Genomic DNA, 27,606 nt, shown 5'->3' on the forward strand with positions numbered 1-27,606 from the left:
TATAGAGCTTGTATTATTTATATTAAATTAAACATTTGTAAATTAATTAATTAAAATACTATATAAATTAAAATGTATATAAAATTAAATTTTAACATAAGTAAGAGTGGTCCAAGTGCTGTGAACGGAATGTATCATTTGTTTTGATTAGGCCTTTGAAAACACCCTGAAGTCTTGGGAAGACAAACAGAAGTATGATTCCTGTAAACCTGTCATTCGATCTCCCTTGTACCCTCAGCAGGCTGTTGAGTTGGCTACAGAAGAAGAAGTTGCACAGATCCAGCTGTGCTCACAAGCTGCAGAAGAACTTATTACCAGGTACGGTAAAATTAATAAGTTTGGATTGGCAACCTAGACACCAAGACTGAATTATTCATGCAGATGCATACATAGACTTAAAAGTTTATATTTTCCATTTTTTTTGTTAATGTTTTGTTGCCTAACAGTTATTTTATTTTTTAAATTTTATTTTATTTTCAACTTGTTTATGTATGCTTTTCTTATGTTTCTGTAATTTTATTTTTGTGTGTTTATGTATTTTGTTCCTTGTGAAAACTGACTTTCTGAAGGATCAGTGGAAATGGAAAACTGGAAAACTTCTTTGCAGAGAGGCTTTTATTTGAAACTTCTCATTTTATGCAAAAGCAAAAATATATTTATTGAAAAAAACCTCCTTAGAAGTCAACTTTAGAAGTCAACAGTGTGGATGTACCCACCTGACCTTAAATTCTCCTGACCTTGTTTGTCCTTAAAGCCTTTTTTCTCACAGTTTCAAATAGATGAGCACTTTTCAATAAAACGGAAAGTTTTCTTAAAATATTGTACAGGTAAACAGTTAACACGCCAACATTCAAGGAGCCCTTTCATTCCTAATGCTCAAAATCCTCATCTCTGTGCCCCTGGACACTTCAGTAATTTATATGGGTTGAGATGATAGTGAAGCTGATGGTATAAAGTTGATCCCACAGCCTTGCTTATTTTCAAGAACTACTTTCTTCCCAAGATGCAAGTATTTTAATAAAGAAGGCACTTCAGTTTTCACAGGAAAAAAAACCCAAACACAACCTAGATTTTTTTAGGAAAAACACTTTTTAAAAATCAGAACATTTTATAAAGCTGGTACTCTGTTCATCATGATGAAAAATTATCTTAATCATCAAAATCAATTCTTGGACTATCTGTTGAGTTGCATTGATAGTATAAGAAAGGAATTGAAGAGCTACATATTCTTTTTATGCTGTAATGGTGACTTAAGTAGACATAGAAGAATAATTTAGGTTATAAATGACACAAAGTGAGGTTTAGCCAAGACAGCTTAAAAACTTTACTGTTCTAGAGATGGTGCTGAGGTTGTAATTACAGCTGGACCTCCCATAATTTCAAATGATTGCAGCCAATTTTAATGTCACATCTGAAGGATATGCCATGTGAAATAGGTGTAATGGTTTTTGAGGTAACTTCAAATAAGTTACCTTAATGTGCTAGGGTTTTCCTCTATAGTTTATCTGAATTAATAGCCCAAGCATTTTTTGATACAATTTTTGCATAGCACTTGTATTCTAAGACAAATAAAAGTGACTCAGTATTTCATAGCAGAATAAATCATCTGTGTTACAGATATCATTTCTGTGAGGTGCTGTATTGCTTGAAGAGATGCTTGAAGAGATACTTGTATTTCAGCCTTTGTTATAAAGGACTATATTTGTTTAAAAGTGTTTTGTGAAACATATCTTTGTATACTTTCTCATCTGATAATGTTGTGTACTCTTAAGAATTATTCTTTAAAGGAGATAAGAAATATTTTTCTCTTTTTTTATATTTTTGTAGAATCTGTGAAGCAGCAAAAATACATGGCCTCTTGGAGCAGGAGCTTGCTCATGCTGTTAATGCATGTTCACATGCATTAAATAAAGCAAACCCAAGGTTTCCTGAGGTAAAGGAAGAACAGAGATTTATGTATAAGTAAATAAGCTGTAATATCTGTGTGCATAAGCTTGTGACATTGGACTGTGCTGTACTCCCTTGTCCCCATATTAAAATAAATTGGATGACCAATTCTTGAAGTTTTTGAAAAACAAGACTTCTAAGTAAACACACACATGCTCAAATTTAAAAGAAATTGCTTAAGAGATGAATGGATACTGTATCTTCTCCCCTTTTTTGCCACTTTTTCTAAGGTGAAACTAAAGGGAAAGTTACTTCTGATTCTGAAAGTGCTGCTCTGTATAGCAGCAGAGGGTCTCAGCCCTTCACATGCATAGGGAAACACCCCATAGCTGATGAATTTGGTAGAGATCATGGTGAATAATTCAGAAATTTATTAATAATACCAGGAATGGGAGTTAGGAGAACTACAGAAAAGTTTTAAAGAGGAAAGTCATTATGATATGATATGATATGATATGATATGATATGATATGATATGAAGACAGGCTGAGAGAGTTGGGGTTGTTCAGCCTGGAGAAGAGAAGGCTCTGGGGAGACCTTAGAGCAGCCTTCCAGTAGCTGAAGGGGCCTACAGGAAAGGTGGGGAGAGACTGTTTACAAGGGCATGGAGTGATAGGACAAGGGGTAATGGCTTTAAACTGAAGGACAGTAGATTTAGATTAAATATAAGGAAGAAATCCTTTACTGTGAGGGTGGTGAGGCACTGGCACAGGTTGCCCAGAGAAGCTGTGGCTGCCTCATCCCTGGAAGTGTTCAAGGCCAGGTTGGATGGGGCTTTGGGCAACGTGGTCTGGTGGAGGGTGTCCCTGCCCATGGCAGGGGGGTTGGAACTAGATGATCTTTGAGTTCCCTTCCAACCCAAACCAGTGTATGACTCTATGATATCTGAGAAGGCAGAAGATGCAGTTTCTGCATTCATCGGTGTCCTCCGCAGCTGATAATCTCTTTGTGAACATTGGACATTAGAAAGGGACATTAATAACACTTAAAATGCAGACTTTCTGGGTGTTGTCGCAGGGGAGAGCGAGCAGATGAAAGGGAGATAGGGAGTTTGGATTAGGGCCATGGTAAGAAGATGTCTGTTGCCTTTTGGAAGCAGTCAAGAATTCACTCCATCTGCAACAGTGATCCACAGTCAGGGGTGCTCATCCTGAAGTGATACAGCAGTGCTTGTTAAATCAAGTGAGCTGGTGTACTAATGTAGCTCTGAGCAAGAATAAACCAAACACGGGTCAGCAAACAGCAAAAACAACAGGCAAAGTAAGCTCACATCTGCTTGCAGACAACTGTGTAGGCATCTCCCCAGGCACAGAGTGGAGGCATGACAGAGGCTGAACAAACGCTGTTACTACGTACAGGTCAATTCTCGTAGATGCATTCACAGAAGTTTTCATGCTTAATTGTTATCCAAGTGCTATACAGAGAATGCAGAGAGGGTGAGGGGAAATGAGTTTCCTGGTTTCACTCTTCAAATTAGACAATCTGGGTGTTTTCAGGGATTGAACTCAAGATTTACCAGGTAGCTGCTGTCTATATCTAACCTAAATTTATGTATAGTAAATATATTAGTTAACCTTTGCTTCTTAAAATGTGGCTAGCAGCTTACTTCTGCTAAGGATAAGGTGAACAATTCAGATCAACAGTTGTTGTTAAATGAGGCCCACAATTTTTCTGCTGGCCTTTGTCAATGAAAAAAATCATGGATTCATCTGGCAGGTGGCTGGTCACTTGATGATCTTCAGGATTGTATAAGATCATATTAAATGAAGGTGGGGGAAAAAACAGTAAATAGATACATTTTTGTTTTCTATTCTCAGTGCTGAAGAAGTTGTCAGTGTAGAGCTAAACTGATGTATTTCTTCTAGGAGAAGACGCTTAAGATCTGTGCTGTAAGCCCAAAGTACTTATTCTTGGTCTGACTTGCATCACTTCAAATAATTTTTATGCTTCTTATTCCCCAGAGCCTTACCAGAAACACTGCCATGGAGATAGCTGTCAATGTGAAGGCCCTACATAATGAAACTGAATCTCTGCTAGTAGGAAGAGTTCCTTTGGTAAGGTCACAAAATACATGGTTTTATTCCCTCAGTCAGATTATCTCTGATTTGTTCTTTGCTGATTTTTTAAATCTGCGCAGGATTTATGACATGCTACAAGAAGCTCTGTAAGGCTGATTGGAGGACATCACACTGCATTTGTGGTTTGGATCAGAATGAGTTATGAATTTTTGTTCTAGGTTGGCATCCATCTTACCTCACTTCAGATATCTAAAAGGTCCTTGCCTGGGCTGCTCTTTTTAATAGTCAGTGGAGAGAAATAGGTATCCCTGTTGAGTTTGATTCACACTCAGCTGTCTTGAAGGCCTATCTTAGAAAAAGCTAAATCATCTTCTGCAGGTTTAGCATCTAAGAGAACTTCTGGAGTTCTCTTACGTGACCATCTTCACAGTTTAAAGAGAACCTGGGGTGAGAGTGGTTCAGACTCAGACATTCAACTTCTACAGATCTAATTTGGACAAGTAAATCTCACCCTTGTTCTAATACCTGGCAGGAATTATTTTATAACCTTTAACTGGTAAATGTTCAGTAGACCTCTGATGGTATTTAAAGACTTTACATCTTCTTTGGCTAGTGTTTCTGTGCTAAAACGATGAATGCTCAAGAATTGTTGTACCTGGATGCATAATTAGAAAATTTCTGTATGTGACATTGTGAACAGAAGAAAGATGTCAAGTTTTCTATGCTGGTCCAGTTTTACATTAAGAAGATACTCAGTAGGAACAGTTACATTTTCTTTGGATTAAAAAGCAGATTTATTACTAACTTACTGTTTATTTAAGTGTTATAATTAAAAATGGGTATCAACAGGAATGTTTTCATTTAGCTGAGTTAGGGTATGTGTCACAAATCCTGATCTAGGATCCTGCCAACTACATCAGTTTGTTGTGAATGAGTGATTTAGATCACTTAAAAAGTCACCATCAAAGGTATTAGCAAAAGTGGTTTTAATATGATGTTGTAAAAGTGTGACTTAACAAAGTTTGATGGCAAGGTTCACTTTATTACTGTATGGCACAATCATTTGAACAATGATTCAAAACTACCAAGGCACAAATCAAAGTTACCATACTACAAGGTTATGTGCGATACCGGTCACTTACCAAAGATCTGCCATTGGTGAAAGGTCTCTCTGCCTCAAGGAGCAACCTTGAGAGGTGTCCCATCTCAAGGGGAGATCACTGCCATGCAGCCATGCTGTCTAGCAGGGAGAGCTCAAAGAAAGCTCACTTAGGCTGTTGTATTTATGGAATAAAGTGGTTGGTTTGTAGTCAAATTACATGCAATAGGAATATAGTTTGGAAAAAATAAAAAATCCTATGTTTTGTCTAGATATTTTCCAAAGGCACTGTTTCCATTTTTGCTTTTTAAAAAGCATTTCCAGTCTGGAACAGAGCATAATTTTCCAATGTATTAAGGGAGAAGTATAACAGAATGTTTCATTTCAACTGAATGACATTATCTGAGCTCACTGAAATCATATATTTTCATATTAAAAATTTTCTTTGGGAAGGAATTGAAAAAATTCTTTATTTTCATTGTTTCAGTCATAGTGTTCATTTCCATATTGGAAATAAGAAGCTTTTCCAAGGTGTTGGAGGAGGAGAATTTACCCTGAATTGCTGACTATTCCTTTACTAGAATTTCACTACTGTTTTGAGTTTATTTCAGGAGCAATATTGCCAATGCATACACTTTCTCACCATCAGACGAGAGTTTTTTCGTCCCCAAGCAAAATGCTTTCCTTTGAGAATCAAGCAATTAGATAAGTGCTTTTTGAGAAAGAGGTAACTCTTTGCTCCATTCATTCATGTAAAATAGATGACTTAAATAATTTTTGAAAAATGAAAACATTAGAAAAGTTGTAACTTCTTCAAAGACATTGGGTCTTCCACTGTGCTCCAAATCAAACTGTTCAAACTGGGAAAAAAAAGAAGACGGGAAGGCAAAAGAAGGACCAAAGTCTGCTTGTGGGCACTGAATTCTGTGAACTTTAGAAGAGAAAAGAACACAATAGCAAGAGGGAGCTTATATTTCCAGTATCGCTATACTAAACAGCAATATTTTACTAAAGATAGTCTCTCCTTTGAAAGGTGGTAACATATGCAAACTATTGAAGCAAAGAAAAGACATTTTTGTTAGGTAGGATAAATTAATGGGGGGTTGTAATTTATCACCAAACCCCAACAACGTCAAAATCTTCTTCCAGGAGTAGAGATCAAAGATTCTCTTACAATTCCATTTAAAAAATGCATTCACTAGGATATAATTTAATTAGGTCTTTTCAAAAGGATATTCTGCACTGCTTTGGGACTACTTTTACTTCAAAGAGAGAAATAGATGTTCAGATTGCTTTATTAGTGATTCCAAGCAACTCATTCCAGGATTCAACTCTACCTCGAAGTGGTGTTTGAGCAACCCCAGATAAGCCCAAAACAGCTTTGCGAGGCATCAGCTGCCTGCCTTACCTCTTCCTCACAGGTTCAACTCACTGAACAGCTGCAGAATAGTTTTCAGACCAGGGTTTTAGGAAAACTGATATCTCCATGGGGTTCTCAAAGTGTTGATGGAGCCAAATTCCTGTAGGTCAGCAAGTCCCAAGCTTTTTACTCTGCTACCACTTTCTCTTCCTCTTTGGCCTTCACTGATGTGTTTGGCTTTTTGTCTCCCATCTGGGGCTGTAATCGTGTCCCTCTTCCATGCCAGGTCCCCGTTCTTCCCACCCTCAGCCATCAGCAGTGGCTGCCACTCCATGTCTCACCTATTTAGAAGGCGTAGTGCAGATATTGTATCACCACTGGAAAAACTTTGGGAATGGAGCATCTTCAGTAAGAACCATCTCCTCTTGACCATGAGAGAGTGATCTATCCTATGAAGACTTCTGCAAATAATAACTCAGGCTTACTACTATCTATTCAATTTTTTTACACCCCTTTTCATACAGAAATTTTCCAAGCTTTTGTTTTTCTGGTCAGGTTTCATCTCCCTTCTGCTGGTAGTTTCCATTTCACGTGTGTTCTAGTATTGGTGTTATCTGGTAGCTTTTACTCTACGAAGACTCAGCTGTGGTGAACGATGACAGTGACTGACAGTTAGGTCCAGCTGATCTGCACCAAAAGTCTCAGCTATCTCAGTCATCCCTTTGTGGTTGGGACCATACTAAATGTAGTGTCAGGGTGGTCTGACCCATCTCTGAAGGAAAATCTGTTATCACCGTTCATTTATGCTTACTGCCAAGTAGTCATCTGTTTGTGTGTGGTAACAACATATCTAGAATTTAATGTTATATCTCAACAAAACTAAAAATACTGTTTTTCTGGCCTGTTTATAAACAGCAATTAGAAGCTCCCCATGAAGAACTGTTGTCTGATGCTTTACACAGTGTGGAAATAGAGTTGAGAAAACTTGCTGAGGTACCTTGGCTTTATTATGTTTTTCAACCAAATGATGATGAGGTGAGTGTGATTAATACTTCCTGTTTCTAATTGAACTTAATTTTCTTTTGATAGGGAAGAGTAAGTTAGAATCCCTCATGATCTGGAGAGGCAATTTCAGCAGTGAAGCTGGATCCTTTCTGGCTGCTGTGAACAAGCTTCTAAGCTTAGGGCTTTTTTTGTGTTTTGTTTCCTTTTTGTGAATGTAAAGTTTTTGAATGGTTATTTAATAAATGTGTCTAGAGTTAAATCCCAGCATTATTCTTTACAAAAGTAAAATTTGGTATTAGTTTTTGAGATTAGCTATGAATTACCATCTCAAGTATGTATTTTCACTGTTGTTTTCTGTTAATTAGAGGTAACTATGCCTCTTCTTTCATGCAGGATCCCCCTCTGGATTACGCTAAAAGGAACAACAGAAGTACAGTGTTTCGCATAGTGCCAAAGTTTAAAAAAGAAAAAGTTCAGAAGCATAAGACCAGCCCTCAGCCTGGTATGTGTTTTGAAATTACAAGAAAAATAATAGCATTTGGGGAAAATATGATGTTATGTGGGGGGTTTTTTTGTAAGAGCTGAAATGATGCACTCTTAAGAGTAAAGTCAAAGTGAAAAGCAACTGAGATAACTGTCATCTTCATTAGGATGAAGATTTCTTTTAGCGCATTTAGAAAGCGTTCAGTAGGACCCTGAGACTTCCAAGCGAACCAAAGAACTACTGCGAAAATACATAGATAGTTTTATCGTGCAACAGGACCTGTGTCTTTGCTGGTGGTTACATTTGATTAACTCATAGCAATATAAGTTGTAGGTAAACATATTGTTCCCTGTGAAGCTCCGAGTCAGGTTTTTCAGGTTAGTTTCAGAAGGCATGCAATTGCTTTTATCACACTGGTTTAATTAACCAGTTATTCTTAAATTTCAGATGGGTTTTAAGTTCACTGAATGAGACAAATCAAAAAAAAAAGCCATGATAGTCACTATTGATTTTTTAATTAGAAGTTGAACAAACTCCACTCTCCTCTCTTCCCACTCTTATCTATGAACTTATTTAAGATTATGTCCAGGAGTTAATCAGTGATCAGACGGTCCTAAAAGTGTTTGTACATCTTTGTCTTTTTAATGGACAGCTGGTCAAAATCTGCGAAATCTTGCAGTTGCTGATCAGGCTTTAGATTTCAGATTAGACTTCAGTTTTCACTTCATTGTAAAAGTAATCAGCATTGAATGAAGTTGCAAAATTATAGCAATAAGTAGCATAACTTTTTTTTTTTTCAATAAATGTGGTCTTATTAGGACTAATGTGGGCAACTAACCTTAGAGATCAATGTTTTACAGAGAGCTTATTAATGGCCTGTGTAACACAGTAGCTTAAAGAATACTTGTTGCATTAATTAAGAATACTAGAAAATGTTGCTTAAAATTGGACTTGCTTGCTGCCATTGCTATATTTGAGGTATGGTTGATATTTTAATTTTACACGTTAATTAGTTTTTGAAGGCTTCCCCTCTCCCTGGATGACTACTAATGAGTTAATGGTATAAAGCAGAACAACATTAGACTTTGCGTCACTGATCCTAAGACGGTTTAATGTGAATTTGTTGGGGCATGAAGTTTTAAAGGCTTTACTGAAGAAACAAGCATGGCTGCAAAGCAAAGAACCCCAACTTTGTTTAGATACTTTCTCATGTTAACTGCTAACCTGTAACCTGCATGTAAAAAGGAAATTGTCAGTTTTTGTGGTTATGACACCTCTAACCTTTCCCTTTGCTAGCACGGCAATTCTACTCTGTTTTCCACTCTCTTTGGCCTAACCTTTGCTTGTGATGCATTTGAGCATGTAGAAATTAAGGGGGTTTTGCTCTTAACTTTGGTAGTTCAAAAATGGGGCACAGATGAAGTTGCTGCTTGGCTGGATCTGCTCAGTTTGGGAGAGTACAAAGAAATCTTCATCAGCCATGACATCCGAGGCTCTGAGCTTTTACATCTGGAAAGGCGAGACCTTAAGGTATTTCCTTTGTGCTACTTTTCTGCTATTGACCATTTTCTTTCACAAAACAACAACCAACTTTTCTTCTTTCCCTGCACTTGTTATGTGCTTGTAGCTTGGCTTACACTGTGCAAATATGCAATAAACTAATACGCGCTGTCCTTTGGCCTGAATTTCTGAAGTGCTGACCTGTACTCGCAACCAAGAATATCTGTGTTGTTAACCAAAATTTCCTTTTTTTGCACTTTCTGTAGAATGATAGCATTATAGTTTATGTCAGAAGGCATAGGAAAAGCACATTTGATATCTTACTGACATCACTGTAATATAATGTTATCTTCACAAGTTCACCGTTTCCATTGAACAGGATCAGTATGGATCAGTTGAAGGGGGTGATAATAATTTTGAATCTCACTACTGCAAGGTCAGCAGCTATGAGCAGCTGACCTCCTTCAGGTGATTTATCGTATATGTATTGGATATAGTGGGTGTGAGAGCGAGAAGCAGCGAAATAAATTGAGGCATTGGACTTACATGGCATTGGTGTTTGTGTGTCAAAATAGACCTTCACAATAGGTTTTCTCATCTCTGACCAACTTCTACAGCTGAAATCGGGCAGAGATTTAAAAAAGAGCACTTTCTTTTGTCTCCAAAATTGTAAAGCTTTCTTCCTCTGAGGTCAGGCTGATAAGTTTTGCGGGGAGAAATGTTAACCTAGCAGTCTGAGGCTGTTATTTGAGCGTGCTGGTCTTTTCCAAGAATGACTTAAGTGCATCCATTATATGTAATAGAGGCTATATCTTTGGGGATTCATTACATTACTTTTTTCCAGGAACTCAGTAGTAATGAGTTCTTGATAATGTGGTTTGCAACTGCTTTTAGCACATGAGAGGAAATAGAATATTACATAAATTGCAAATATTTACATTTAGAGTGCAAGTCATCACTCTAGCCACAGTGCGGTAGTCTCCAGGTAGAGGCAATACTTTCATACAAATGTGCCGTTGTTTGTACAGTTTCTTATATAGAATGAAATCCTGACATTGTAAGGTAGTGCTTACATTGTGTGGCCGTTGCAGTAGAACACACATGCTGAAGATAGCTGTGCTTGATATGACGTGTTTAGCTGTTGTGTATTATTTTACCCTTTGGTATTAGATTGCCTAAGCTTCTTTCTGTGGAAGTTCAATTCCTTTCTTTCAGGATAGTACAGTCCCTCCATGCAAAATTTTTGAAATGGAAAACTATCCAAGCAATCCACCACAAAGTTTCAGTGATAGATGTTGCAAGTCCCTGTTATAATGGGCACTGAACAAATTTAAAACTTAACTGGGAAACTCAGCATCACACCGTGCATAGGTTTGGTGAAATGTTAAGAAATCTTAAAAAAAAAATGAAGATGTCAAATTTGTTGGAATAACTGATGGTGGGTAATATCTGTTTTAAACTAGGCATGGCTTCTGGCCATGCCTCGTTTCTGATATGTACCAATTTGACTGCGTGCCCAGAGGACTGGCACTTCAACCAAGTAAATAACTGCAGCAGGGTAATCATCAACCTGTTATCCCTGTTGCTAAGACTCATGCTGATTCAGCATAAAGAAAACCCCATCACAAAGGCCTATGCCCTGAAATATCTAAAAGTTTGTCTTAGAGCCTACACAGAGACAGACTTGTACTGTCCCCTCTAGCTAGCACTGCCTGGGAGCACATATGCAGGTTTTAAATTGCTCAGCAGAGCTGGGCAAGGAGTTGCTCTACACAAATAGCCATGGTATATCCTGCGCTAGCAGAGGTCTTGCTCTAGTACCGCCCCGTCTGCTCCTTAGCAGAGCTGAGAGCGTCCAGAGCAGTGCTGCTCATAAGGTAGATCAGGCTTTTGGCCAAGCATGGCTTGAGCTCTGTGTAGCAATGCAGAATTTAAATAGCAGAGTTTAGCACTCGTCCTGTTCATTACATACGGGGCATGATCACTGCAGGGAAACAATTAAGGATGGCTCACGGAGCCTGCAGATTTCTGACCAGTGACCTGAATTAGTGTCAAGATGTGTAATGTGGTACCTAGGAAAAGAGGAACACGTCACAAGCTGCTCTGTTAATTTTTCCTTCCTTTGCCTATGGTGTGCACATGAGTCTTCAGTGCTCTTGTGAGCTATAAGCTGTCTACAGCCTCTCCTCCAGTGCAAGGCTTGTGCTTCCTGCCAAGCTAAATGGGCTTGCCATTGATTCACAATCTCTTAAGTCATGTGCTATAGATTTACCTCTATTACCTCTCATGTCTACAACAGGAAAAATCGTTGCCTGTTCTAATTGAATGCTCTGAGCCCACCTTTCTTTCTGTGATCCAAAGTAGAGATGAAAAGCAGCACGGAAAAGAATTTGATGAAAGTCTTCCTTTACTCTCATCACTGAAATAGATCGATGCATTGACTGAAGAATTGGGACACCTCTAATTATATTTCTGCATAGCTTGTGGATCCCATTCTTGGTTAGCTCGGTGTGTGGCAAATGGAGAACACCTCCAAGAGGAACCAAATACCTCTCTCCATCCAGCCCCTGCAGTAATAAGCTTGCTCTAGTCTCCTACACCTGATTTTATTTAGGGGAATCTTAGACTTTTATACCCATGTGATTTTCTTTGGCTTAAGGAAATGCTGGGTAGTGAATTGCAAACTCTAGAAAGCACGCTTGTCATTATTTTTTTTTAAACTCTTTTACAAACAAACTCATTGAAAACTAGACTCTGATTTTTCTGAAATAAATGCTGGCATTCTTAGCGTTGATAACCATGTTTCTGTGCACACAATAATAATAATAATAATAATAATAATAATAATAATAATAATACTCAGAACTGCAACACATTCGGTAGGACTAGGGTGACATCTCCTTGGAGCTCCGTAGGAATGTTGGTTTCCTTGGAGAAAGGGTTTCCATGCCTCGCGTCAGCAGTGCCAGTCAAGCTGAAGCCTGTGCTGACGGCGGCATTTCATCTCTGTGTTTCGCAGTAGCACGTTTTGAAAAAGTTCTTGCATGGAAAATTTTTTGTAAGATTTGTTAGACTTCAGGCTTGCTAGATGGCTTTTGACACTGGGAATGCAAGTAGGGTAGGTTTCTCATCTGGAAGATGTTAAAATTAAGGAGTGTTTATATAAATTGTTTGGTATTATTACATCGGTGATACGCTTGGCCAAAATCTGTGGGGCAAACCTGGAATAAATGGGTTCTTGGCTAAACAGACAGGCAATCACTATAATATAATGCAGATGAAGAACTGAAAGCTGTTACAAGAATTTTCATCAGCTTTTTCTTGCCAAAACTTTTTTTTTTTTTTTTTTTGAGAATCTTTTGAGCCTTACCTGCTGAAGGCCTAGAGATGGGCAGGTGGGTAGGGAGAGCAGAAGGCGAGGTGATCCTGTAGTGTTAAGGCCATAGCTGGGGAAAAACAAAGGCTATTTTCTTCCTTAGACTCTGGCTAGAGACTTTTCTTCAAAATGATATTTTAGTAGAATTTAATTATTGTTAATTAGATATCAATTAAATAGGGACAGATTATGCAGAGCATGATGAAACTCATGCATGCACAAAAATGCAGAGATCTTGGGGGATCTTGCTTTTTGAATGATGCATGATGTGCTGCTGGTTTAGTCTGAGATGGGAGAATTTCTGCAAACCTTCCTGCTTCAGTAGTAAACTGAGAATGCGAGATAGCGTCTAGTGTCAAGAATGTATAAATCTTAGTTTCCTCTAAACCAAACTATTACAGAAGCATAAAAATTCAGTTTATTTTGTCGATGGTTGGGTTTTTTTTCCCTGGAAGTGTGGCAGAATTTACCAGAAGGGTCCCAAAAATTGTGGTGAGGCTCTTTTGAGACTTGCCGTTCTGATCTACATTACAGCAACGTCAGCTGGAATGGAAATAAACCCAAAATCTCTTGCTTCTGAACCGTAGATGTTGATAATACTTTGTAAAGGTTGGTGGAAAAAGTGGCTGAGTTTTCTGGGAATTTGATTCTTTCCTCTGATCTTTGAAGTCTGGCAGCATCTCCCTATGTTGGTTGTTCAACAGAAGTTCTACTCATGAAAAATGCTTGTTCTGAAGAATTTGCAAGTTCTTAACCTTTAACACATGTATGGTTTCTACTGGTTTGGAAAGTATCCTTATGGGTTTTTCCTTATGTAGAATTTCCTCCATGAGCAACTAGGCTCTTTCAGTAGTTTCAATACTTGTGTGTATTTTCAGTTCACTGGAACATGAAGTTTAGCATAAGGAAGAAAATATTCTTCAAATCTAAAATGATAAATATTACTGTCATTGTGAGAGGGACAAGTTTAACAACTATTGCCTACATCAATTCTTTTAACTTAAAAATTAGTACTACATTTTTTTTTTATAAGTGAGATGACCATGCATTAGCAGAAACAAAAAATAAATTGATGTGATGTGGAAAATCAGAAGGTTTTTTTCGGATAAGTTGATGAGCAGCACTTGATTTGGGGACTTTTATGAACATATCTTGAAGTCTTTCACACTGACACCTTTGTGCCAAAGTACAAAAGTAAAGGATGGTCATGTATTTATAGTAGTGACAGTTTTCAACTGAAGAAACAATCAGGCTTTTTTTTCTTCTCTAACATAAACAGAATTCAGTTTTGCCTCTGAAAATTAATCCACCTGTTTAATCTGTGCTGTGCTACCTTTGCCATAAAATAATTAATTCATGCCCCTCTAACCACCCCTTTCTTGCTTTGGAGAAATGCAAAATGAATTGCATGCTAACACTTTTAAGTAGTACAAAGTGCAGATTTCCTGAGGTTTCTGTGACCATAGAAAGGCAGATACAGTCTTTGTGTAGAATATGTATAGAATATTTTATTTGGTTTCATTTTTCACTCTGTATGAGAATAATCATTTCAAGCTGCTTAATTATGCTTCCTTCCTTTTAATGTCTTTATAATGGAAAATCTTCCTATTAAAATGAAAGGATTTCTATTTCAGAATAGATAGTGAAACTTTACTAAGATTTTTTTATTTAATCACAATCTATTTACATGAGGTTTATTCTACAAATAACTAATGTTTGAATCTGCCACTTGCTCAACATCACTAACACCAGGATTTTAAAGAGTTTTTCAAAGCTGGGTTTTACAGATAAGGGAAGCAAATTTTCACCAAACTGAGCTGAAAATTCATCAGCGCAGTTGGGGATCATTAGCACAGCTGGGCATCCCATTCTGCCTCTCTGACCATTGGACCAGTCAAAATTGAAAAAGGATGCTGCTAAAGCTTTTATTAATGCTGGAAGAGGTTTGCTGCAAAAATTTCTTGTCTGTTGTCACTCATACGGAGATGGGTCCCAGAAACCGATACTAGAAACATTTCAGCTGATGTGATTGCTTTACTGGTGGCTACAAAGAGATTTACTCTTGTGCTTTTTACATTTTCCTTTGGGATGTGACTGTCACGTTTATGAGAATTTTTCTTCCAGCTCTGTAATCGAGAAGATCCATGTTAGGAGACATAACCTTTTTGGAATGAAAAAAACAATGCTTACCTTTTCTATTGCTCTCTAAAGGGAAGTTGTCCTACATGCCTGTAGCCGTTACATCCACTTTCCCTCGAGAAACTGGGGATGTGTGTGTTTGTTGATTAAAACAGACATCATAGGGCCTCAGATCAAGTGACTTTGCTGGACAGAAGCTCTAATCCATCACATCCTACCAAGCAATTGATTGCTGTATTAGAGAGGAGGGGGAGATTGTTCTTTTTTTCTGCCAGAAATTGTGAAAGGTTTTTGTACTTACAACTCAAGCAAAAGATGTTTTTGACAGATATTGGCAGTGCCTTGGGTTGTCGTTATTGCAGGTAAGTAATTTTCTGTCGGCAAGACAGAGAGGGATTCATTGTATGCTCTAAGCAATTTATTTTTTTTTGTCAGGCAACACTTGCTAGAGCCATAGAATCTTTCCTGGTTAACGTTGATTGCAATAAGCATATTTCTAGACATCTGTTGCATGGTTAGAACATAATCTGTGGGGTGGGGTTTTTTCCTTTTTGTAAATAAACGTTCTTCTTTTTCTTTTTCTCTCTCTTTTTTTTTTTTTTTTAATTTCTGTAGGACCTGGGGATAACGAAAGTGGGTCATATGAAGCGAATTCTCCAGGGAATTAAAGAGCTTGGCAAGAACACCCCTTTGTCTGAAGTGTAATTATGCTGGTGCTCTCCCTAGAGAGAGAAGGGAAAGTTGCTGGAGAAGCAAAGCTGTTGCAGGCACTTAGCTGTCTTTGTAGTTTACTCTATGGAAGAATAAGCACCGGTGTGTTTGTACAGGCTAGTATCTCTGAATTCTTGTATGGTGAAGAGCTTGCTGCAAGAGTACAAAAGGATTTGTGCCAAAAAAAAAAAAAAAAAAAGGAAAAGGTGATATTTTCTGTGAAGACGTTTTCTTGCTGTGCAAACTTGGCCAGTTCGGATAAGCATATTTTGGTAAATCGATTGGTTGATGGTGAACTGCACCGACTGGAAAATATAATCAAGAAATGATTGCTTTGCTTACATGCAGCTCAGTATGCCTCTCTTTACACTGCAGCAAGATACCACTGTACAGCATGAGGTTCTCCGGTTATCCTTCCGAGGCATAGCTTCATAAAACCTCCTGTGCAGGAAACCGAGAGGTTTCGGAGGTTTCACACGTGAGCCCAGCAGTGCCGCAGGTACCCAGCGCTCACTGGCCACGCAGAACCGGGGAGAGATACCTTGTGATACCATGAATGCAAACTATAATGCATGGTGTGCCTGCCTGAATCGTCTGTTGTTCTGTTGCATGACACATCTGATACTTTAAACACTTGAACAACTTTTATATTGGTTTGAATGAGATTTAATTTATTACTACTTGAGTGTCTTTCCCCCCCCCCCCCCAGTTTCAGGCACTTTTCTATTCTTCAGTGTTGTGTTATGCCTAAAATGTGTTCTACAGCAAAGGATGTGTGGGTGTGGAAACTTAGCATTTGTGCCATATTCAGCAGATTATATGCATTATATATGATTGAAAGACTGTACAGTTAGATTTTTAAATATACCATGTACAGAAGGTATATCAGGTAACTAACTTATGAGTATTTTTGAAAGACCGGTACCTCACAAAAATATCAATTGGCTTCCTGCATGGAAAATGATAAAGAATTTTCTGATGGTGCATTTTAATGTAGTTATTCAGTTATCTTAAACATCTGTAGCATATTTGAACTTTTAGGCACTAATGGTTTTATTTATTCTATTGTTCAAAAAGCAGGTTGAAAAATTAATGAAAATTTTTTACAGGAAAATTAATTTTATTTATCATACCTAAGAAGAGTTTTAAAATGTAGCAGCTGATTTGATTTTTGTGGGGTAAGCTTTTACTCATTACTAATTTAATTTAAAAATGTCTCTGTATGTATTTCTTTGCAAAGGCATCAATTTGATTCTTGTCAGCACTCCTACATCGGTAGATCATAAAAATTTAAAAAACAAACTCTAAGGTTTTACACTATGCATGCAAAAATGAATCACATGCTAGTAATCCATGAGTGTTAACAGGTTAAAAAATGAAAACCATCTTTGTTCAGAAATTGTGTTAGACCAAAACTTGTAAGGTTATTTATAGTTTACTTAAACAAAACATAGCTTCATAATTGAATTTCCTGTTTAATTTTTCACAAAAATATTAATCTAGTAGAAAACCTACAAAAACCCCCTGCCAAATGTTTGAGATGAGATGATATTGCACCACCTGCCAGAAAACTTGCACAAAATCCCTGTCTCCTTGCTGTGCCTAACAACGTGTCATTGTGACACGAGGAACACTTGACTTAATCGAGCAGCTTTAGCTTTGACATTTCTTGCAGGTTAAAGAGTATCTTAATATCTATTTCTCTTTTCCTCATAGGCAGCAGAGTAAGGTTTTATTTGTTTTTTCCAAAGCTTATTTTCCCCATTTAAAGGGGCCAATGTCAAGTACTGCATCCTGGTTTTGCCCTCCCTTTCTCATGAGTGTGATGGGAGTCATCCCTTGGAAAGTAAAATCTATTCCCCTCATTGTTTTATTGCTAAAAAAAAAAAAAAAAAAAATCAAAAGGAGCAAAACAGGCTTCATTTATATCCAATTACAGTACTCTGTCCTCTTGCTGCTGGAGGTTCAACAGGCACCACTGTGGGAGCTCTGTGGACATAATTGATTTTTCTGGTAAGCAAACAAAATCATAGAATTGTAGAATCGTAGAATACCAGGTTAGAAGGGACATCAAGGATCATAAAAGTAAAAGGCTGTGTTCCATTCATTTTCTGTAAAAAACAACCCAAAATCCCTTTGCCAAGTAATATGATTTTCATGCTGTTCTATGAAAAGCATATGCAAACAATGGGAAGTTAAGCAAACAATGGAAAGATTATTTTTTTTTTTTAATGTACTTGACATTGACCCCTTTAATGATGTTCAGATGGCATCTGTCAAGTCTTTGCAAGTTGTATTTCCTTCTCTCTTTGTTTCTCCGTAAGCTACGCTATATTTTAATGTGTGGCAGCATTCTAATATATCGATGTTACGGTAGACTGCGTAGTTAATCTTCCTGGTCGATTCAAGGACATAATACATGGAAGAACTTCCTTTCCTTTCCTAGATTGTAGGATACACTCTCTTTACAACTTTCAGCCTTGCTGTATGCAATGCGTTAAGACGGGCTATGGAGCAGGATCTTTTCAGGTCGCTGTAGAGGTCTACGCTGAGTATATCAAAAACGGGAGCTGCTTTTAGGCAGGGAAAAATGGCCAAGTGGTGTTCGTAATGCAACGTTCTTATGACACTCCTCAGATTACCTCAGTATAGGACAACTGATCAATTGTCTTTGTATAGTTTGGGTTTTTTAAATGACCACCAAAGAATTTAACTTTGATTGTCTGAAGCATAAGGGTTTTTTAAACGTGCAAGTAGGAAAAAAGTTGTAAGCATCGTTTATGCTGTATTTACTAGATGCCCAGGAGAGCAAATTTTATGCAACTCTATGCCTTAGACTAGTGTCGGCTACCAATTCCAAATGTGTCTGACAAGGAGGCTCAAAATATTTTACAGGGTTTCTCTGCCGAGGTTATGGGTTGTGTTTAGCGATGTGGCTTTTCTAAAGAAAGACTTTTGAACACAGTGTTACTGACTCACGATTATTGTAATTTCCAAGTATTGGCTTTTTTCCTTACTGCTGTAAAAGTCTCAGGTCCTGGAACTAAGGACATACATAGTTCTTTACAATTTAAAAAACCATACATCCCAATATTTCAACAAAAATAAGGTAAACACATCCCCTAAAAGTAACTAGTTTTTTCAGAAAACAAGTTACCCCTATAGCTCTTGTGAAGCTTGATTTAACATGCTAGATTCATCAAGGGAAAAAAACACTATACAAAGTTTACTGGATGATTTTTTTTTCCCCCCCTTAGCTGAATACACTTAATTTCTGCGGTCAATCAGTATACCTTGAAATCTGAAAGGAAGGAATACAGAGCAATCAGCATTTGTTTTTTTAAGCGGTTGGTATTCGTATAGATGAAATGCCCTGCGCTTCAGAAAGAGGAAGAGGAGAAATGCACGTTTTAAAATGGCAGCAGATTGCTAACTGCATGTTTCTGTTTTGTCATTTTTGAATAGGATTTTTTTCAGCTTACTGCATTCAGTTCGGGTCATTGAGGTATTGCCTTTATAATGCCTAATGCCTTCTTCTTAAAAATGGAATGAAATCAGGCAAACTTGTGGTTGTAGGTGTTGGGGTTTTTTTACAATACTTTAAAGAAAAAACTTGTTCAAAAATGAAAATTTTTATATGATGGCGATTGCAAGTTTTCTTTATGATACATTTTTATGTATTTCCCCTTCACCACTATTTTTGTCCTGACCATCTCATTCTTTCAAAGAAAAATATTTAAAACTTAAGGAAGAACAGTAAAATATAAAGGATGTGATCAAATCTCCTCCCAGATTATTTCAATCCAGTATTTCTTACTTTGAGACTAGAGTGAATATGCTTGGTCCCGTACATAATAAATAGAAATCATCTTTCTCTGTCCATCCCTGCCCAAATAAATTCAGACTGCAATGTTGTATAACTGTAATTCAAACGAGGAATTGATTTTTATTTTTTTTTATAATGGCCCATTTCATATTTTCCTATGCTTTTTGTACAGAAATAGATAATCTGCCAATTTCGACTTTTTAATTGAACTCAGCGATGCTAATTCACTTCATGAAAATTTCATAATGCCTTGATAATGAACAGATCTCGTTTCAAGGGTAAAATGTGTTTTTCAATGTATCTAGTCTTCCTTTCTGGAAAACTGTCAGGAGACCTGTTTCACATGTAATGGAAAATTAAAATATAAAGCAAATATGAGACAATGGTCCATAGAGCTACTTAAAAAATAGATGTAAAACTACATACTATAGATAGATAATTCTGCAATGGACATGTAAGACAAAAACCCCCAGAGTGATTCCATTTTGCTCAATGCTTCCTATTAATGGTTGCATTACTAACGTTTACTACTGTTTCTCCACTGCTCTCTCTGTGCCCCGAAGTATTAAGTTCTTGCATATAAGTTTGACAGCTCTGGTAACTAATAATTAGCAGTGCAAAAAGTCTTTGTGAAAGGTAAAGTCACAAGCAACATATATTGTTGAGGGTAACCAAGCTGAAGCAATATATTTAGCTTACAACCATCTTGTCACTTGTGTGAGTGCCACTGCAAACTATGTGAATAATTATAAATGTTTTTTTTCCCCCCAATAACATAAGTACCTCTCAACTGCAGCATCTGGAGTGTTTTATACCATTTATACCATGGGTTCTTCCTCTTATTCGATTCTGTTTTCATAGATTGTATGTTTTGTGGTATGATTCTCATATCGTCCAGGTTTGATGCTGCTTATTCTAACTGCAAAGATTTAATGTTTGCAGGAACTGTAAATGACTGTATTGCTGTCTTAAGTAAAAGGAGGAGTTTTTGCTGACTTGAGGAAGCTGAGGAGTTTGGATAGGACTTAAAATATCTCTGCTGCCTCTTCAGAGATGAATGGTAGTGTCAGCAGGATTGATAAAGCATCATTTGGTAATTATCAATAGATGATCTTTACCGGTCGTATGAATTCTTGTATTTATATATAGAATATAGTGTGGAAATTGATCTTTTTTACAAAAAGAAAACAATTTTCTAGTTCTTTTCTACTACTGTTGCATTAGATTTAATAGCTCTGTTAATGGTTAGCTTATGTACTTGAAATGCTCGTTTCTGCCATACAGAAGCCCAGTCTGTTTCTCAGAAATTATATTCCATTTGGAAGCCATCTGGAGCCTTCCAGGAGACTATTTCTGTGGCCAGTTGGAGCGAATATGAAAATTCATAGCAACTTCTGTAGGCTTAATAGTGATTGCCCTCAATATTTTAACTAAAAAAAAAAAAAAAGGTTTTGAAAATTGGGGTTTTTTCAGCCTGTGAAATTAAACATCATCCCCTCATCAACTGTAAAAAATAAAATACTAGTACTGTTAATGCTTTTGCAAACTAGCAAAATGCTGGCAATTACAGACCTAAGAGTATTCCTGGACAAATTGTAATGAATTCAACTGCAGTGGTTAAAGACCTACCACCTTCAAAGCAGTCAACAGAAAATCCATATATTTACCTGGTGGTAGAATTACAAACATCTAGTTTAAATAATTGAAGACTTTGTCTCCCAGTTGACAGAAACTCTTTATATATAAGCTCTTTGATGGGATTTTGAGTTCATATAACGTATTGCTTATATAAGTGAGGGCAGAAGAAGCTGGTGCATAATTTATGTTTAGTAGAGGCATGACCTGTGTTAATGTTCCCACACTGCCTCCCAGCTCCTGGGTCTGCGTGACTTTCCCAGCCGCTTGGCAAGGTGAGACCCTCACATGTCATTGTCCTCCCTCCATTTCTGTTCATTAGAGCTGGACAGGCAAGCTAGGAAAAAGCTGTAGGATGCTCCAGGAGCTCTAGATTGACCAGAGCTTCAGGCTCCAACGTCTGGCATAGCCATGGTGGACTAAAATCCTCTACGTTACATTTTGCAGTGCCCACTGAAAGCTGTATTTAGCTTGCCGTGCCACTGACAATTGACACTAGCTCCTGGAATGCCCTTGGAAAGAGAGGTGTTTGGGCTAACTCCACTATGGAAAATACTAGAAATTTTGGTAGCTATTAGTAGGACAAGTATGCAAAGGACTAATCTATATTTTATTCTATGGAACAAAAACACTTTGGAAAAATGTATTTGTAGTATGATTGGAAGATTAGTGTTAGGATTGAAAAGATACTGAAGATAAAACCAATTTAGTACAAAGTTTAAAGTAATTTGAATTATTATTTTTTTTCCAAATGCATTGGAAACAATTCCGTTAGGAAGCCGTGTTTGATCCAGGTATAGCTGTGTTATAGCAGAGCGTGTGAACTGGAAGATGAAACCAGGAAGAAATGAACTAAAACTAAATCTGGCTAGTTTGTTTTCATGTGGAAAGCCAAATATAAAATCGCCACAGTGCCCTAAATCTCTACTATGTATATTTAAAGGGAATTAGCATTTTAAGTCCTACTTTTATTAAACTAAAATATTAATTGGATAGAAAACTTTTTAGTTTAATTGATAACCTGACAATGTCATTAACAGGAAAAGAGATCTCAATGTGTTTTTCTCCCCACATTAGTTGAAGTAAGCTCTCTTTGGGACCACTAATTCTCTTTGCAGTTACAGTCAATCATTACGTGAATGGGGAGGTTGAGGAAAGCCCTCGAAGCTGCTTGGTCTTGCTTTTCAGTGATGAAGAGCACGTGTGCTGACAAATAGGGCCTGGGGGCTCTTAATGAGAATTTTGAGACTAAAGATTTTCTACTGGGACAGTTTGTGAAGGCTTACAATGAGCACACAGGCATGGGGATGCTCAGCAGGAAGATTTCTAGTGGCACTGTCCTCTCACAAGATGCCACCTCTGTCTATCAAAATAGGCATTTGGACTGTACTGCTTAGCCAGATTTTGGAGCATCTTCTACAGGCATCTGTCACTTAGGGTGTCCATACTTTCTGACCTGGATTTCTGAGTCCTTAAAACGTGCACTTTGAACAATAAGGTTGTTCATATATGACAAAAATTACCATTTTTCCCCCTTAAAGAGCACAGCTTGTGAACCTGTCCTGAAATAATTTGTTTCATTAGCCACTCTCTTACATCATGTCCTTTGAATCCTCCAAGAGCTGAAACATGGGACCTCCCTCCAGCTGCCAGTTACCTAGTTTGCTGAAGCTTATATGTTGAGGGGATCATCAAAGGGCAAGATAACATTCACTGCAGAAGATGAAACGTGCAATAGATGGGATTTGTACATAAAGAGTGGAAGCTGTTTGAGGAGCTTCTGAGTGGTGAAGAGGGCCTGATCTCTGCACCTGACATCTGGTCCTTCTTCGTTGCTGTCATCACACACAAATCATTTAATGACCTCCAATACTAGCAGCTTCCTGTCTTAATTCACGGTGACAGTAAACATATCAGTACTAACAAAACTTCTGTCACAACTGTACCTCCAGAGCAGGTATCTTTAAACGCTGAGCACTATGGAATTGCATGAATGTATTTGTAGTGTATGTTCTGGCATTTAAAAAAGGAAATTTCATCTAAAGGTATTTTAAAGGTCCTGAGAGGTTCCCAGCCCAACATGAGTGATTTCTCTCATTAGCCAGGCTTGTCACTTAAACTAGTATTCCAGTTAAGCACAGCTGTTAGTTAATTCTGTAGTAACATCCACTTACTTGGATGAACGGACACATAAAGTGCACATGGAAGTCTTGCAGAGATGCCACACTGTATAGTTTTCTGCATCACTCATATTTGGGTCTGAATTGTGTTTTGTAGCAAAAAGCTGAAACACACAATTCCCACCCAGTTCAGAACCATATCCAACAGAAAATGAAAACATCTAACATGATTTGTACTGGTTTAGGTAAAAATTGCTGCGCGCTCAGTAGTTTCTGCCCTTCGTTTCCCCTGTTCACTCCACAGAAAAATTCATCATCTTTGCAAACATATAGATCTGTTGGGACTTCGGCGTGTGCTTAAACAGCACTTTAGTCCCCCTTGGAGATTGCTCATGTACTTTAGTTTTAGCATTTATGTGTAAACCTACAAAGGATTTGAGTAGGTAAAAACTCTTCCTCGCATAAAAGTTATCATCAGACTGACCATCGGTAGACTTTTAAATGCCATACCTATGAATGTTGTTCTCTTGCCAGTATTTGCGTGTGCATGTGTGTATATATGTAGGATTCAGTTTGCAGTGTGTATGTGCGTGCACACCTGTACATATACATGTATATACATACCCTGGTTTTGCCCAATATAACGACGCCAACTTGTGTGTAGAGCCAAAAAAACTTAAAACTATACCATGGTTGAGATGCTGCATTGTTTTTATTATAATATTTTTTATATCAGATGAATTGCAGGATGTTTACAGATGCTTATTAATATTTAACTTATACAATGGAGTGGCAGGATGTTTGTGATTGTTGTCAGCTAAAGAATTGTATACAATTCTGGGTGAAATTTTGGCTTTGTTGAAATCCTTGGCAAAACTCCCATTGATCTCACTGGGGCCAAGATTAAACCCCTCTGAACCTATTGTTTACTGGCTATTTTCCTACTGTGATAATTTTTTTAAATGAGTGAAATGTATTTATTTTTTCCCGATGTGAAATCTGCAGTTGCTATTTGGATTTTTCTACAGAACCTACAAATTACAACAGAGGTGGGAATATATGCCTCAGAGAATGTACAGAATTTTTCATTGGTCTGGTCCTTGGCTATGTCTAAGAAAATAGCTTCTAAAGTAACTTTAGTAAGATTTAATACAGAATCTCCTAAAAACAGATCACCTTTCATACCTCTCTCCACAAAGAGGGCATGCAGTGTGGTAGGTGAAAATGAAGAATTACTTATTGATTAATAAAAACTTGCCCTGTCTGTTTTGTATACCTACTGATTTCATACAGCTCAGCTGGCTCTGCAGATCTGGAATGAGACACTTGAAGTACCTTATCCAAAAGTACCTTATCGGGGAAAAAAAAGTTATATAGTATATGGCTTTAAACTTCTCATCCAGACATGGAGGTGTCTTCAGAGCTGGTCTGTAGAATGATTCTTTTAATATTTCATGGATGAATAACATTATGAAAATATTAAGTGGTAAGGCAAATCAGACAACTGCTTGGTATTAGAGAAATCACTTCTTTAGGGACAGAAGGATCAGTTCTTTAATAGCACCAGGGAGGAAAAATACCATAATGCAGCGCTTCCTAAATCCCTTTCCAGGGTATCTTTTAATTGTGTATGCTCTAAGTATATTCTTCCTGTAAAAAGACATAAGGCTGTGAAACAGCTAAATAGATGCATCTTAATTTCTTCATCTAAGGCTAAAAATATCATTTTCAAACAAGAGCTATTGTGCACTTTGAAACATATGTGTCCGGAACAGGTAAGTTTGTGTTCATCGTAGATAGTCATCCTAGGGATACAGTAGGATTTGTAAAATGAGGTAGCTATGCCAACGTTATCAAAAGCTGAAGAAACAGCAAGCCAGCCGTATTCCCCCGCGAGGCTCTTTCTGAAGACATCTGTGCAAATGCCCACCACTCCCAGGAGTCTCTTGCTGTAATTTTGTTTTAAGAAGGGATCATATTCAGCTTCCTACTCTTCCCCTTGCTAATAAGGAAGGAAGTTTGCACCTTGGTTGAACTTTCCAGGAGTTTGTTGGCTATAGAAACAGACCTCAAAAGAATAAACAGTCAAGGCAATCAGTAGGCTCGTGGAGGATACGCAGGGCTCTGCCTGGGCTCGCTTGTTTGCTAATGTGGATCCGATTACAGATTTGGGAGGAAAAAAGCTCCTATTGTGCTCCCGTTGCGGTCAGTGGCAAACCTCCGTGGTTATCAGTGGGAGCCAATGGGCGCCCGGGCGAGCAGGCAACGTTCGTTTTGCATGTTGGTCATCTTTCTGTAATTCTAATCAGGACTGGAGTTCAGGACACACCATTCTTTGTCTGAAAGGCCAGGACGAGTAGAGGATACGTGAGGAAATGAGGAGGAAGTGGCGGGAGGTCTGGATTCTGCCTTTAGTTTCCTGCCGCGGAGCTGGTGGAAGACTGAGGGCAACTCAGTTAACCTTTGTGTGCCTCACTTTCTCCGCCCGTGGGAGTAAGGATGCTTTACCACCTTTGTACAGCCCCCCCGGCAAGACCTATAGGAGAGCAGTGGTATATAAGCGGCTACGTTTTACTGACACTATTTTATGTAGTATGCATAAATGACTTTCGTCCGTAACACTGCAAAAATTGCTTTTCCTAGTTTCAGTTCTGACTATTTAATGACTTACTACATTCTGGGTAGTCAGTTTTGAAGCTTAGCGATTGCTCTAGTACTTCAAATTACACACGTAGTGGGCTCTGTTTGCTGCAGAAAAGAGTAAAACTTTAAACTGCCTGACAAAACTTGCCAATGAAGTCTATCTAACAGAGCAGGGGTGTAACTTTTGGCTTTATTTACTTGTAATAATGGTAAGGAACAGTGAATTTTGTTTGTTTACATACTGTTTACAATGGCACAGTTTTATTTTTAATATATAAAAAACAATTGAGGTATTTATTGCATATACTATTTTAAAGATGTTTTATGTGTTTTCACCTTTGGAATATATTGTTACATTTCCTTGTACAGATAATTTGGGTGGCTTTGTTAATATAGTTAGTAATTTTTATGACTACTAAGTGACCAGTTTTCCGTGCCTTTTTATTGTTGGATGCATGATTACATATTTATTATTGTATGGAAGTCACTGAGATGTGTATTTTTGTATTCTGCTGGAAGCAATGGTTGATTTTCTTGTACATGATAAGAGATGCCTTCCATAATGGGCACTCGTATGAGATCTTCCTTCTCAAATAAACAGAATGCATTCAATGTATGTAAGTCCTTGAATTCTTTCTGTGTCTGGAAATCCTTGAAGATCATGACACTGAATTTTAGATGGTATCCACTCAAAGCGTGGGCTGCTACCAATGTCATCAAATCCAAAACAAAAGCCCCCATTGAAATCAATACAATGGCAAGTCTTTGGCACAGTGTAAACCTTTGTAATTTAAAAGAAAACTCTGTAAGTTAAAACTAAATAAAATTTGGATGAATGACTATCAAGCATCATTTCTGTTCAGTCTGCCACACACTGCCTGAAAATTGTTTTAAATTACAGGCTTTGAATACGGCTTTTAAACATACTTTATATGGCTACGTGCAAGCCCACATGTAACTTTTAAGTAGGTCACTGTGCATGTAGGTGTTTACATTTGCAGGGATCTTCCACTAGATTTTGCTGGCATACATCGTATTAAATGTAAAAATAGATTTACATCTGCATCCATAGTAACAACAGTCGTTAAAACAGAATATACAGTCGTGCCTGTTTTTCCCAAGGTAAGTGGCAGTAAAACAAACACATTTTTCCTTCGCAGTATATGCTGAACCTCTCTAACACCAACCCAGATAAACACTCATTTCAGTTGACTCCATGCCAGGACCTGAACACAGAGGGCCATTCTGCAGGCAATCATCAACTACCGTGTTACAGCTCAGTGAGCTACTAGGCTAGTACTTACCCCAAGGTGTGATGTGAGCGTAACTACAATCAATGGCATATACAGAAGGGGAAAAAAAATAGCGTATAGGAACCCGAGTCAGTCGATGAGATCCCAACCACAAGATTATTGCCTCCGTTGTCCTGAAGTGATCAGACGTGGGAAAGGCGTTTTCACGGATAACCTGGAATGCTTAAAGGGTAGAGATGGTGGTTTTAACACACGATGAATTCTAGGGGCTTACAAATATCTTAGGATTGAAGCCTGTACTTTAATTTTGGGTGTGTTTCATGTGCATTCAATTTCTTTAACTAATCTGAAATGGTTGTAATAAAGCATTGGCATAAATGAGAGACTGTATTAGGAGAAATAGCTGATGAGGTAAAGTAGGGGACACCACTGGGGATGGCACTTGGCAATACATGAGGAGACTGGGTAGGATGGTGTATTGACACCGTGA

General features: G+C 37.7%; 1 protein-coding gene across 6 annotated transcripts in view; it reads left to right on the forward strand.

The window, feature by feature from the left end:
- Positions 1–26,596, forward strand: part of DGKH (diacylglycerol kinase eta) — a 170,019-nt gene extending 143,423 nt beyond the window's left edge. For 3 of the 6 annotated variants that reach the window (XM_054836041.1, XM_054836076.1, XM_054836060.1), the window contains 7 exons: positions 152–318; positions 1,828–1,933; positions 3,909–4,001; positions 7,340–7,459; positions 7,823–7,931; positions 9,313–9,443; positions 15,544–26,596. In XM_054836041.1, coding sequence (XP_054692016.1) covers positions 152–318; positions 1,828–1,933; positions 3,909–4,001; positions 7,340–7,459; positions 7,823–7,931; positions 9,313–9,443; positions 15,544–15,633 — 816 coding nt within the window. In that variant the 3' untranslated portion in view covers positions 15,634–26,596. The remainder of the gene's footprint in view (positions 1–151; positions 319–1,827; positions 1,934–3,908; positions 4,002–7,339; positions 7,460–7,822; positions 7,932–9,312; positions 9,444–15,543) is intronic. The other 3 variants (XM_054836051.1, XM_054836069.1, XM_054836083.1) reach the window with 1 other exon arrangement.
- Positions 26,597–27,606: the final 1,010 nt, after the last annotated feature.

Source organism: Grus americana, chromosome 1 (assembly GCF_028858705.1).
Source record: "Grus americana isolate bGruAme1 chromosome 1, bGruAme1.mat, whole genome shotgun sequence".
Lineage (NCBI taxonomy): Eukaryota > Metazoa > Chordata > Aves > Gruiformes > Gruidae > Grus > Grus americana.